At 37.9% G+C, this 13,724-nt stretch overlaps 1 protein-coding gene across 1 annotated transcript; it reads left to right on the top strand.

Moving 5' to 3' along the window:
- The first annotated feature begins 6,714 nt into the window (after positions 1 to 6,714).
- Positions 6,715 to 13,222, top strand: LOC110867918 (transmembrane 9 superfamily member 2-like). Its single transcript, XM_022116977.2, has 8 exons — positions 6,715 to 6,971; positions 8,297 to 8,337; positions 8,437 to 9,019; positions 9,562 to 9,699; positions 11,611 to 11,767; positions 11,969 to 12,453; positions 12,536 to 12,788; positions 13,013 to 13,222. Exons 1-7 carry the CDS (start codon positions 6,814 to 6,816, stop codon positions 12,753 to 12,755), a joined length of 1,782 nt encoding a protein of 593 aa, XP_021972669.1. The 5' UTR covers positions 6,715 to 6,813; the 3' UTR covers positions 12,756 to 12,788; positions 13,013 to 13,222.
- Positions 13,223 to 13,724: the final 502 nt, after the last annotated feature.

Raw genomic sequence — 13,724 nt, 5'->3', positions numbered from 1 at the left:
CTCCGTAGGCAGCAAAATAACCCGTCAGCAAAAACTGACTTTCCAGGGGGGCGTAGGCGACGGCCCATTAGGGCGTAGGTTACGGCCTCTCGAAAATCAGTTTTCCTGCTGTGTTGTTTTTGTCGTTCGAACGCACTAAAACTCGCATAACTTTTAAACCGTTTACCCGTTTAACCTCCCGTTTCTTCCTACATGATTTTATATTAACATTCTATCATGTGAACTTAAAATCCAACATCCGGGTTAAGGAAATTCTTGACTTATACGTTTTTGGCTTATTATTCATTTACGAATTATTCGACCCGTTCATGTATTTAGCAACATAACTTGTTGGTTTGACCTTAACTTCATATGAACTTAATAATTTCAAGGTCATCTATCATAAAAGATTTATTCCCGGATACCTTACACCTTTTTCCACCCATTTTCGCTCCAAAAGCTTATTTTGACCCGTTAAGGTGTTTGGGCATTAAATGGTCTATGACTTACAAAACCATACTCCCCACTTTCATACTTGACCAAAACATTACACTAATCGAATAGCTTGTTTCTAAACTACCTTTAAGATCGTTTGCCCAATATACCCATCAAGGGCGTCTTAGTCAACTTTAATCCCGTCATTTACGACGAAGGACTTCATCACATATTTGATCTCAAACATCATGTTTAATTAATTAAAACATTATATTACTTAAACAAACTAAGAAGTGATTACGGAAATCACTTACCTTATGCGTTCGTGCTCGTATCCGATCCTTGCTTCCTCTTGGCCCGTTAACACCTCGTGCTTGAGCCCGTCCCGACGTGATTCCTATACTTCCTTTTCATCGAAATCACACTCTTATTAGCATACTCATTTGTACATGTTAACGATCATATCAATCGCATATTTCACACTTAACTTTCATCAGTCATTCCTAACAAATGTAACTCATAATATCATATCCATATCCGTTTATACTCATGTAATTCATCACGTCATTACATTTAACACGTATTGCTATAACATGTACCATACGACTTCCTATAATCCTACCTTTACGACAACGAGTCAAATCATGTTTCTTATACTTAATTGACTTTCAAGAGTCAACGGTTTATCATATGAACTTCCGACTTGTCCACATATATCCGTAACATCATTTATGTTATATCAGTGACACTCTATACATCTCTTACTCATGATGCAATTGTGCTTACAATCACATAATCACCTAGTGATATTAAACACAACGTACAAGTCCCTAATGCATAGTCTTGACCAAGACATACATTCAACCCGAATTCTTGTATGAGTTCTATCTAAAGCACATTCTCCAAGTTAGTATACTACTAATTTCATCATTTCCTCATCTCATTCATATATATAACAAGCCATTTCATACAATCTCATATCTTAACTTCACTTAGACATTTCATCATACACTTGGTGTACGTACACCATTTAGTGCACATTATACAACTAATTAAAGCACATTCTTCCTAGTTCATCCATAGATTAACATAATCTTTCACAAATCATTATCATAACCAAGCATCATATGTTTAATATGAAATTATATATCTAACTACTTTCTATAACACAATTCTAATATCAACATTACACAATTCATCATAAATCTTCACTAAACTTCATCTTCCTACAATTCTAAGTGGGTTTTATCCCAACTCATCAAATTAACACAAACCATACATAACCTATGTTCTATATGATGATTCTAACCCTTATACATGATCAATTTCATATTAACTCACGGATTAGAACATAACCCACTTCACACATGATCACCAATCTTAGATTTAAGACATACCTTACGATCCCCTTGTGAAGGTGATCACACTTTCATGTTCGGTTGTGAATTTGGGACTCGATTCACCCTTCAATTTGGTGATTTAATTGAGTTAGGGTTTTGAGCGCTCAAGGAGCTCCTGGCTCCTTCTCGAACACGCACCAGATGTGTGTGTTGTGTGTGTGTGTTTAGTTTGTTAATTAAAACATAACTTTCTCATTGTTCATCTTTGGTCCCTCTAGTTTGTTCCCTTGTGTGTTTTGCTAAACATTTGACTAGGTATAATAACCTAGTTATTACACTCCATTTTATTAAACATGGGGTCACACTAGTAAATTTAGTAATTCGAGTTTTGGGGCGTTATGTTAATACTATCCGTTGTTTCCACATCTCTAGTGATCTTCATGCTTGTATCCGTGAAGCTCAGTATTCGTCAGCTAATGAAGGTAGTCTAATCGTTGAAGTACGAGGTGCTTCTGTGGATCAACTCGGAACTAAGTTTGATGGACTTCAATACTATCTCAATCGCATATGGGTGCCAGATCGCAATAATCTTCGTGAGCTTGTTATGAATGAGGCTCACAAATCTCGTTACTCTATTCATCCAGGTGCTGATAAGATGTACCATGACTTGCGTATGACTTATTGGTGGCCTGGTATGAAAAAGGATATTGTTGCGTACGTCTCCAAATGCCTTACTTACACGAAGGTGAAGGCTGAACATCAACATCCTTCAGGTCTTCTTGAACAACCAGAAATCCCTGTTTGGAAATGGGATAGCATCGCTATGGATTTTATAACTAAACTACCTCGTACACCTACCGTCATGATAGTATTTGGGTAATCATTGACCGTCTAACTAAATCAGCCCACTTTCTTCCCACTCGTGAAGATTATAAAGTGGAGAAACTTGCTCGAATCTGTACCAATGAGATTATATGCCGCCATGGCATACCTCTTGACATAATCTCTAACCGTGATGGTCGCTTTACTTCACGTCTTTGGCAAACTTTTCAGTCCGCTATGGGTTCGCACTTGAATCTTAGTACGGCCTTTCATCCTCAAACGGATGGACAGACCGAACGTACTATTCAAACCATAGAGGATATGCTCCGTTCTTGTGTCATCGACTTTGGTGGTAACTGGGATGTACATTTACCATTGATTGAGTTCTCGTATAACAACAACTATCATTCCAGTATTCAGATGGCTCCTTTCGAAGCTTTATACGGTCGCAAGTGTCAATCTCCTCTCAGTTGGCATGAGATTGGTGACAAGCAACTTACTGGCCTTGAGATCATTCAAGAAACGACGGATAAGATTCTTCAGATCCGTGATAACTTGATCAAGGCTAGGAGTAGACAAAAGAGCTATGCTGATAAAAGGCGCAAGCCTCTGGAATTTGTTGTTGGAGATCGAGTGCTGCTCAAGGTATCTCCCTGGAAGGGAGTAGTTCGCTTTGGTAAGAAGGGAAAGCTCGCCCTTCGCTATGCGGGTCCTTTCACGACACTCGAAAGGATTGGCAAGGTGGCGTACCGACTCAACCTGCCACAAGAACTTAACAATGTACATCCGGTATTCCACGTATCTAATCTTCGGAAATGCTTAGCCGACGAGGAACTTCAGGTTCCCCTCGAAGACTTGCAAATAAATGAGGCTTTACATTTTATGGAGAAATCGGACGAAATCGTGGACCGAGGTATCAAGCGACTGAGGCGCAGCAAAATTTCCATAGTTAAGGTGCGATGGGAAGGGAAGCGTGGCGCCGAATTCACTTGGGAACTCGAAAGTGAGATGAAGACCAAGTATCCGCAGCTCTTTGAGCAGTCTTCTTCTTAGATTTCGGGGATGAAATCTCCTAAACGAGGGGAGACTGTAACGCCCTACGTCCCTGAACTTATAACTTTTGACAAGTTTAGTCCCTATACTATGTGAAACTTTACCCAATGTGAAACTTGTGATACTTTACTCTTATGATACTTATGAATCTTGGTTCTTGGTGAAACTAGATACTTGATACTTGATTCTCGATACTTGATACTAGATACTTGATTCTTGACTCTTGATACTATTGAACGAGACTCTTGATACTTATGGAACGAGAAACTTTGAGACTTTGTTGAACTAGAAAATTCAAACTTTACACTTACTAACTTGCTTACATAAACTTGAAACATGGAAACTTTTATGTTAATTATACCATCTTGTCATGTGATGATATTATACAATAATACGCAACGCAACTCTTAATCTAGCTCGCGAATCGAAATCAGAAATCTAGCAAACGGGTCTCGGCTGTCCGAATGGACATCCGATCGGAGGACCATCCGATCGAAGGACCATCCGATCGGATGACCATCCGATCGGAAAGCCATTCGACCGAACAACCATCCGACCAACACGTTTGCACCGCCTTTCTCTCCCTTGCACTATAAATACCCCTGTCACATCACTTGATGTGACAGGCTCCTCCGACCAGCACGCACTCTCTCGCTCTAAGGCACTTTTCTTCGATTTTCAAGTGATTCTTGTAAGTTTTCTTCCTGATTCTTGTACAACTTTCAGCTATACGCATTTCCTCACTTGATTCTTCATTAAAATCACACTTTTCACTGTGAAATCACTGAGATTTGGACTCTTGAGGATGACGTCATCATGGCAGTTTGTACAAACGTTTGTGTGATGTCATTCCGTCAAGATTTAGTCCAGATCTAAGAGATTTCTACACTTTTTACTACGAATCTATACAAAATCTAGGTATTTTCAGTTGATTTCATGTCTCTCTTCAAGTTTTCTTAAAACTTTTTACTTGAATCGGTGAGATCTCGATCCAAGCAGGCTGTAGACTTGTTCTTTGGTCTGGGGTCAGCTTGAAAACATATTATCACAGGAGAGATGACCAAATTACGGATCAGACATGAGACACCTTCAAGAACAGTCATTCGATCGAACGGGGTGATTCCTATCCGATCAGATGAGCTGAACCTCAGTGGGTTTCCGTTGTCTTGGTATGTTACCACGTCGTCTCCGTTAAATTCAAACTTAGGAACTTTTACGAAGGTTGCAAAGGAACAAGATAACAACAGTCGAATGACCATCCGATCGGACGACCATCCGATCGAACGGTCATCCGACCGAACGACCTGTTCCCCATAACCTTCAACACTTAAACTATTTGAATCAAGTTTTGTATTAAACTTCCACTCGAACAGTCATCCGATCGAACGGTCATCCGTCCGGATGACCATCCGATCGAACGACTTGGATTTATACTACAACGAAAACTTCAAAAGTTTGAAACTATTTACAAAACACACCTACTGATCGAATGGCCATCCAATCAGATGGGGGTTTACCTAATCCAAAAGGTCATCCGTCCGGATGGCCATCCGATCAGGAGATCTGTCCGACACTTTGCACAATTCGACATTTTGTTCGACGTTTATCTTAGCACCCACTATGAGTATACTCGATTCCTTTTTGTTAAACTATAATCAGGCTAACTCTAGCGCTCCCTTCAATCCAATAGTCGGTGTCGATACTTAGCACCCACTGTAAGTATACTCGATCACTTTTTGTTTTAAACACTTTTGGGATGCAACATGTATTCTATGAAACTTGACACTTGACACTTGGAACTTATTTGAAACTTACTCTATCCGCTGTAAACATGGAAACTTGATATTTGGAAACTTGAGACTTTTTATGCTATGTGAATGTTTAATCCTTGTGTGTAGTTCCGCCTTAACAATGGTAGCACTATAGGGGTAATGCACCTCTCCGTTAGTCTGTGGGGTATTGTTAGGAGGAGACATTTTTTTTTGTTTTCCTTGAGTCTTGGGAAAGTGGTTAACGCATTGGAAACTTGGGCTATCACTTGGACTGTATTAAATAGCAGGTGAAACTTGTTATATGTGTTTATTGCTGGATATGAGTCTTTGGAACGTTTTTAATCTATCATACTGCTACGTACTCAAACTTGTATACTCGCCAACATTTTTGTTGATGTATTTTAATACATGTTGCAGGTTGATAGTAGCCGAGGAAACAAGAAACTTGCTAGGAAGCTGCCTAGAAACTCAACATAGTTAATCTAGAAACTTTGAACAATGTTTGGTTATTGTATTTGATACTTTGTGTTTGATTTGCAGATACTGTTAGACAATTTCTATGAAACTTGATTAACTACTATTGAAACTATTAGTGTTGTGGAAACTCTTGAGCATTCTGAACGCTTAGTGCCGTACCCCGATGTTTCCGCCATCGGTTAGGGTGTGACAGTCGTCATGTTCATTGTTTAACCAATACCCACACTCACATATCCGGCGACTGGAAAATCAAGAGAACTCAAAAACGAGTCTGACAAATGCTCTGATGTTGGTGGATTAGGTCCTTATTCTCATATTCACGGGGTAAAGGAGTCGGCGTGGCCGGTGGTGGTACGGTGGAGGGAGACGATGGTACGGTGGAGGGAGATGGTGGTTGGTGGGGGCACGATGGAAGACGTAAGATTTGGAAGAGCAGAGGTGGTGACCCACTTGTTTTTGGTGACCAGTTATAAATAAGTTTATATTTAAAAAATAATGATGGGCCACTTATTTTTAGTGACCAATCAAATTTTTTTAATTGTATTTATTTATACTAAAAGTGAGTGTAATTCAATCATTTCATATGTACCTAACTAAAAAAAGTTAACATCCATCCATTCTAAGGACTATCCGAGTAACAAAACGTAGAGCAAACATGCTATTTTGAAAAGTTGAAGACTATATATGAATAAATAACAAACCACAGGGACTATCCAGAAAATTAACTCACAATGTTTCTTATATATTTTGCTGCGGGTCCCAAAAGCTTGATGGAAATACCTAAAAAGCCCCCTTCAATAAACTTCAATAGAGTACATACTTTTTTTGAGTATACAATTGTACTTTTTTAAAGGGGTGTACAATTATACATACTACAAAGCAGCTAGTATATACATTTTACCCATCAACTATACCCACAGTAGCAGACACCAAACATGTTAACGAAACCGACCGTGATCCGGTGGTTGCTGGTGGCGTTACTGGTGGTTTACCGCATCGAAGAAGCTGAATCCGGTGGCTCCGATCACAAGTACAAACCTAACGATGAAGTCCCTATTTACGCCAACAAAGTCGGCCCCTTTCATAACCCTAGGTACGCCTTTATCTTCTATATCTCTCTTACATGCTTTATATATTTGTATTTCATGTTTCTTGTGCTCTAAATTGTTATTTTGTGTTGCTTATTTTGCTGTTTGCTTGGTTCATTTAGAGGGAATTTAGGTTTGTGTTTGTGATTTGTTGGGTCCAAGTCTAAATTATGTTGTATTTGATACCGGGTAGATTCGGTACGGGTACCGGTTCTCATTTTTCCCGTTTTGCGGTACCGGTACTGGTATTTACAGGTTAAACACCGGTAAGTACCATAGGGTACCACTTTTCCACGTTTTTCGGTACCATGGTTTTAAAAAACGGTTGAGGCGTGCGCCTCGAGGCGCGCCTCAAGGCGAAATGGCCAAAAAACGATTTTGAGGCGCGCCTCAGGGGGTTCTACTGTTTGTGCGCCTCAGGGGTTTTAGATATTTGTTTTTGATGTTTTTGCGTTTTTGTGTCACTTTCAAGCAATTTATGCCTTTTTTATGTGTGTTTTTGATTATTTTGATGAATTTGATGATGAATTTAGTTAGTATTACTATTTTTATAAGATATATAATATTTATAATTATTTTTTAATTCCGCCTCGGTTCGCCTCGAGGCTTACGCCTCGTGAGGCGAAGTGAAAACGCCTCGAAACTCGTTTCCGTTTTTTTAAACCTTGTTCGGTACGAGTACTTTGGTACCGGTTCGGTACCGTGCTCATCCCTATGTTAATTTAGGGATGAACATTTTTTTATCGAATACTGGTATTGTACTGAATTGATACCGGCTGAATAAAATATGCACGCGTACCTTTATTCATTTTTAGGGTTTTTGGTTTTGGTACTAGTTGTGTTTTCAGTATTTTTGCACTACTGGTACCGAACCAGGTACGGTACCACCGTAATAGGTACTGTATTTGGTTTATATATTTACTCGTTTTTGGTATTGGTACTTTTCGGTACGGTACCGATCTCATTTCTAGTTGTAAATATTGAGCGCATTGGATTTTAGAAGGGTTGGTGATCGGTTTAGCTTCAATTTTGTTAGTTAGGGTTTTACGCTATCGTAGTTGTAGTTATTGAGCGCATTGGATCTCTAAATGTTTGGTGATTATTTCAGCTTTGATAATGTTAATTAGGTTAATAACGGAACCGCTTAATCAGTTAGGTTATAACCATTTAAGATTGGGAGCATTGATCCTTTTTTTCTTTTGAAATGGGACGGTGAAAGTTGAAACGTACAGAGATTTTGATCTTGATTTTGCTTCTTATTTTTAAAGTACAATATTTAAGTTTTTATGCCTGCATATACCCTCAAATCAATTATTTGATTTCTCGACAGTGAAACATACCGATTCTTTGATCTACCATTCTGTTTACCAGGTGTGTGTTTCTCGTTCTACTACCTATTACATTTTATTTGTTGAATCACCTGTTATTGTTCTTGCCAGCATATACGGTTGATGCAAATGTTGTTTGCAGCTCATATAAAGGAGAAACCGGAAGCTCTTGGCGAAATACTGGGCGGAGATCGTTTAGTCAGTGCTCCTTATAAGCTTCCGTTCATGGTCGAAAAGGACTCAGAAATCGTTTGCAGAAAAAGATTAACGAAAAAGGACGTATCCAAATTCCGAAGTGCGGTTGCCAAAGATTACTATTTCCAAATGTACTATGACGACTTGCCTTTCTGGGGATTTCTCGGGAAGGTTGAAAAGGACAAAACCGACCCTAGTGAAGAAAAGTATTACTTGTTTAAGCATCTTCACTTTGAGATCCGTTACAATAAAGATCACGTGATAGAGATTAACGCAAAAGCCGATCCTAGTGCTGTCGTGGATCTTACTGAAGATAAGGAAGTTGAGGTGGAGTTTATGTATTCGGTGAAGTGGAAAGAAACGGATGTTCCGTTTGAGACTAGGTTGGAGAAATATTCGCAGTCTCTTTCGCAACCGCATCACCTCGAGATTCATTGGTTTTCGATTATTAACTCGTGTGTGACGGTTCTTCTCTTAACTGGTTTCCTTGCCACTATTCTTATGCGGGTCCTCAAGAATGATTTTGTCAAGTAAGAAATTAAAACTATTTGTTATCTACTCGTGTTTTTTGCCTCTTGTGTTGGTCATTACACTTAGGGGTGTTCAAGATCAGATTATCCGGTTTCGGTTATCCGAAAATTTCAGATAGTGAAAATTAATACACGAAATTTCGGATACGGATTCGGATATTTAAACGGATATCCGAATTTATAAAAAATTAAAAAAATTGTTTTGTACATGAATTAAAACTAAACCTTTTTTTTTATTTTCCAAAATCCAAATTTAAAAAACAAATAAATATTCATACATATATATCCGAATCTGATTATTTAGTTAACTACTATTTTTACTATATTTAAACTAAACACAGTACTCATATAATATGCGTATTTAGTATTTACTATTTTTTTAGTTTTCAGATAATCCGATTATTCGAACTTTTTAGAAATCCACATCTGAATTTGAATCCGAAAAATCGGATTATCTGATTATCAGATATCCGAATTTTCGGATATTTCGGATTCGGAATTTTTTGAACACTCCTAATTATACTTGTGGTTATGTGCAAAAGGTATGCTCATGATGAAGAGGCGGCTGATGACCTAGAGGAAACTGGATGGAAGTACATTCACGGTGATGTTTTCCGGTACCCGAAGTACAAGTCCCTGTTTGCTGCTGCCCTTGGTTCTGGTACCCAGCTGTTTTCCCTGTAAGTAGATATTAATGAATTGATTTAACTAGTAATTTTACCCCGTGCGTTGCGGTGAAAATTTGATTATCAGTATAGTATTGACACTCGGTATACCAACCGATAGAAACGACATAGAACCATGGGGAAAAGAATATTCAAACGCACGTGCGAAAGCCGGTCAGTTCAAAAAATGATGTTACAAAAATTAATGTCAAAATGCAGAACAAAAAAAAAATAAAAAAGTGCATATTATTATAAAGTTAAAAAGAAAAACAATCAAATTCGAAAACTTTATTAAAGTAGAAGGACTAAACATGTTATCAGCAAAGTTGAGGGACTAAAATTGTGTTGATTAAAATTTATGTAGAGGGGCTAAACATGTATATTAGTATATATTAGTTTGTAAAGTTAAAAATGAAAACAAATAAATTTGAAAACTTTATTAAAGTAGAGGGGTGGCTAAACATGTTATTAGCAAAGTTGAGGGATTAATTAAGTTAAAAAATATTACAAGAGAATTTCAAATCTTTATTAAAGTAGCGGGGCTAAACATGTTATTAGTAAAGTTGAGGGATTAAAATGATAAAAGAGGCTGACACGTGGTAGCGTGTGTGATTGGGTAGGAATCTAGGATGAACAGTGAGACAAAGTGGGTTGGTTTTTAATATATACTAGTAATAAGACCCGCGCGCGTTGCGGCGTGGGTACTTCGCAAATATCAAACGGATTAGTCCAAGCGTTATGTAATGTGTTAACCATATGGAAACCATGTTTTGACCATAGTTATTAAAGGCGCGAAGCGCACTCTAGGCGCATAGGCTCCGATTAGGGCCTAGGCGATAGGCGCAAAAAAAGCGCAATTAAATAAAAAAAAGCGCAATTAAATAAAAAAAATTAAAAAGTTCGTTAAGGGAATAAAGTACTCAAAACCAAAACAATAATGTTCATACTAGCACTTAAAAAGTCTCAGATAACAAAATACTTAAAACCAAAATGTTCATAGCACTTAAAAAGTATAAGATAACAAAATACTTGGAAACCAAATCAGAAATAATAAGGCTGATAATGAATACGAACAAAACTAAATAAAAAAAAATACTGCAGAATATGTAGATTTAAATCAGAAATATACTAATTTGGATTTGAAAATTTCAAACTGAGATCTGGATCATTAGTGATATAATCGGATGGTTATCCCTATAAATACTGCAGAATATTAGGGATTTGTGAATTAAAAGAAACTATTGATTTGTATTAGTTGTGCGCTATATTTACCTAGGAAGTAGGAGCGCAGTTAATTCGCATCGCTCTAAAAAATCGCCTAGGCGCCAAAAGCGTGCGCTTTTGATAACTATGGTTTTGACGTATCCAATTGAACTCAATGTACCCTATAGTTGCATTGCGATTGGATCAAAACGTAACGTAAATCGAATTTATATTGTACAATCATAACGTATTATACGCGACCCGACTAACTCGAATTTATATCGTCAAGCCAAAAACTCTCGAGGGGGACAAAGTGGCATTTACAAAGTTCATAAAAAGTTAAGTGGTTAAAAATTGCATTTCCTAAACTTAAGGGCTAAGAAAGGGTAAAGATGAAATTTGATAAATTTTTGGGGTAAGAAGGAAACTATAACAAAGTTGGGGCTCAAAAGGAAACTACCACAAAGTTGGGGTGTCAAAAGCAAAGTATTTGTAAAATGGAGTAGTAGTTTAGGGACTAAATTTGCCATTTTATGAAACTTTGAAGGTACCAAAGTTAAGGGGCTAAATTTGCAATATTATGAAAGTATGGGGAAGGGGGAGGCAAAGCCGGTGGGGTTTCCACCGACTGTCTTTTAAGAGTATGTATAATATAATATAATATAATTCACACTTTTTATCTTCCATCATTGGTTAACATTGACTACTTGTTGGTTTTATCAGGGCACTTTTTATCTTCGGGCTGGCTCTTGTTGGCGTGTTTTATCCATATAACCGAGGAGCTCTGTTTACAGCACTGGTTGTCATATACGCTCTTACTTCTGGCATCGCAGGCTACACTGCAGCCTCCTTTTATCACCAGCTAGAAGGAACTAACTGGGTATGTATCATGTTATACGTATTACAAACTTTAATCACGTTTTCAATTGGTCTACGTTGTGAATTTTGTTTTGGAAACGAGTCGGGTCAGATATAATACGCTTGCATTAGACAATATCAATTCACGTTGCTTAACGTTTCGACGCCTCCGCAACGCGCGGGAGAAATTTACTAGTTTTAAATTATTAATATTAATCAACAGGTGAGGAACTTACTGTTGACTGGCTGCTTGTTTTGTGGACCCCTCTTTCTCACTTTCTGCTTTCTAAACACTGTTGCAATCGCATATACCGCTACTGCCGCACTCCCCTTCGGTACAATTGTTGTGATTGTTTTAATATGGACATTGGTGACATCACCATTGCTAGTATTGGGTGGTATCGCTGGAAAGAACAGCAAGGCTGAGTTTCAGGCACCGGTTCGCACTACGAAGTTTCCGAGAGAGATCCCGCCTTTGCCTTGGTACCGCAAAACCGTCCCTCAGATGGCCATGGCTGGTTTTCTTCCGTTCAGTGCGATCTACATCGAGCTTTACTACATCTTTGCTAGCGTGTGGGGCCACAGGATTTACACCATTTACAGTATCTTATTTATCGTTTTTATCATCCTCCTCATCGTTACCGCCTTTATCACTGTCGCGTTGACTTATTTCCAGCTTGCTGCTGAAGACCATGAATGGTGGTGGAGGTATATAATAATATAACTTACTGTGTTTTCTTGTTTTGACTGTGTAACACTTTGACTTTATTTGTTTGTTTGTTGTTATCAGGTCTTTCCTTTGTGGTGGGTCAACGGGTGTTTTCATCTACGGGTATTGCTTGTATTACTATTATGAACGGTCTGACATGTCGGGATTCATGCAAACATCGTTTTTCTTTGGTTACATGGCTTGCATCTGTTATGGTTTCTTTCTCATGCTTGGGATGGTTGGTTTTCGTGCGGCTTTGTTTTTTGTTCGCCACATGTACCGTTCAATCAAGTGTGAATAGAAGTTTAATGTTGAATCTTAAATGCTCAAGAAGGTAAGTCCTGTTATTTTTTAGGAATTCCAAGTTATTAAATTTATTATATATGCATTAGGTCTAAAAGATAACATACACTTGCATGTATGTGTGTATACATAAAACCATGTGTATACTATAGGAATTTTTTTATATCTATTTTCCGGCTACTAATACTACTATATTAATCGTTTCTGTATTTTCACAATTATTTATGTTGACCGTTCCTGATTTGTGACTCTCAGGAGTTGCTGCCGCCAAGCTGATCTTGTTGCTTCGTCGTCCAGGGTGAAGCGCTGATGAAATTTGTGAAAACCAGTTTACATGTTGATCGATGTTTTTGTATACCGGTTTATGTTTGTTTTTTTTTTTTTTTTTTCTGAGTTAATAGGAAGTAAATTCTAACATACCTAGTCAATTTTGAGCATAAATACATTATCTTTTAATTTATAACATGTAGCTTGTCATTAAAGCATGTGCAAATCCATTACTCACCACCTGGAAAAGGGGGGGGGGGGGTTGTTGAAACCGGCTGAAACGCTTAAAGTCGGCAAATAGGGCATTCGGACGGTTCCAGATTTATATGCTCTGGTTTACACTACTATTAAAAATTGGGTTTATTGGGTTCAGTTTGGAACTTTGAATAAGCTGTTTCTGAAAGTATCGATCCCGAAAATCGTCAACAATAGCTACCATTGTTGGTACCGAAAGTGCTTGGTACGGTACGTTATTCGAAGGTAAAAAGTGGATAAAATACGATACCGAACCGTTACCGAATCGAAAGTACCGACCTTGGAAAACACCAAAACAGGCACTGAGTTGGTACCAAAATTTGATCGGTACGGTATGTTTTTGTACCCGATACAGATTGCCTTTCGCTAATGATATTAAATGAACAATTGTAATGTTCCAATATATAATTTTTCTAAACTTGTTTATACTTTAAAACTGTTTAAG

Source organism: Helianthus annuus, chromosome 7 (genome assembly GCF_002127325.2).
Source record: "Helianthus annuus cultivar XRQ/B chromosome 7, HanXRQr2.0-SUNRISE, whole genome shotgun sequence".
NCBI lineage: Eukaryota > Viridiplantae > Streptophyta > Magnoliopsida > Asterales > Asteraceae > Helianthus > Helianthus annuus.
The sequence above is the reverse complement of the archived record's forward strand: the minus strand, read 5'-3'. Positions and strand labels throughout refer to the sequence as shown.

Excerpts from the sequence above, each read along its gene's own strand:
- LOC110867918 (XM_022116977.2), top strand. The coding sequence starts at position 6,814 with ATGTTAACGAAACCGACCGTGATCCGGTGGTTGCTGGTGGCGTTACTG. Across the intron at positions 6,972-8,296 it reads GGCCCCTTTCATAACCCTAG|TGAAACATACCGATTCTTTG; the intron begins GTACGCCTTTAT and ends ATTTCTCGACAG. Across the intron at positions 8,338-8,436 it reads TCTACCATTCTGTTTACCAG|CTCATATAAAGGAGAAACCG; the intron begins GTGTGTGTTTCT and ends TGTTGTTTGCAG.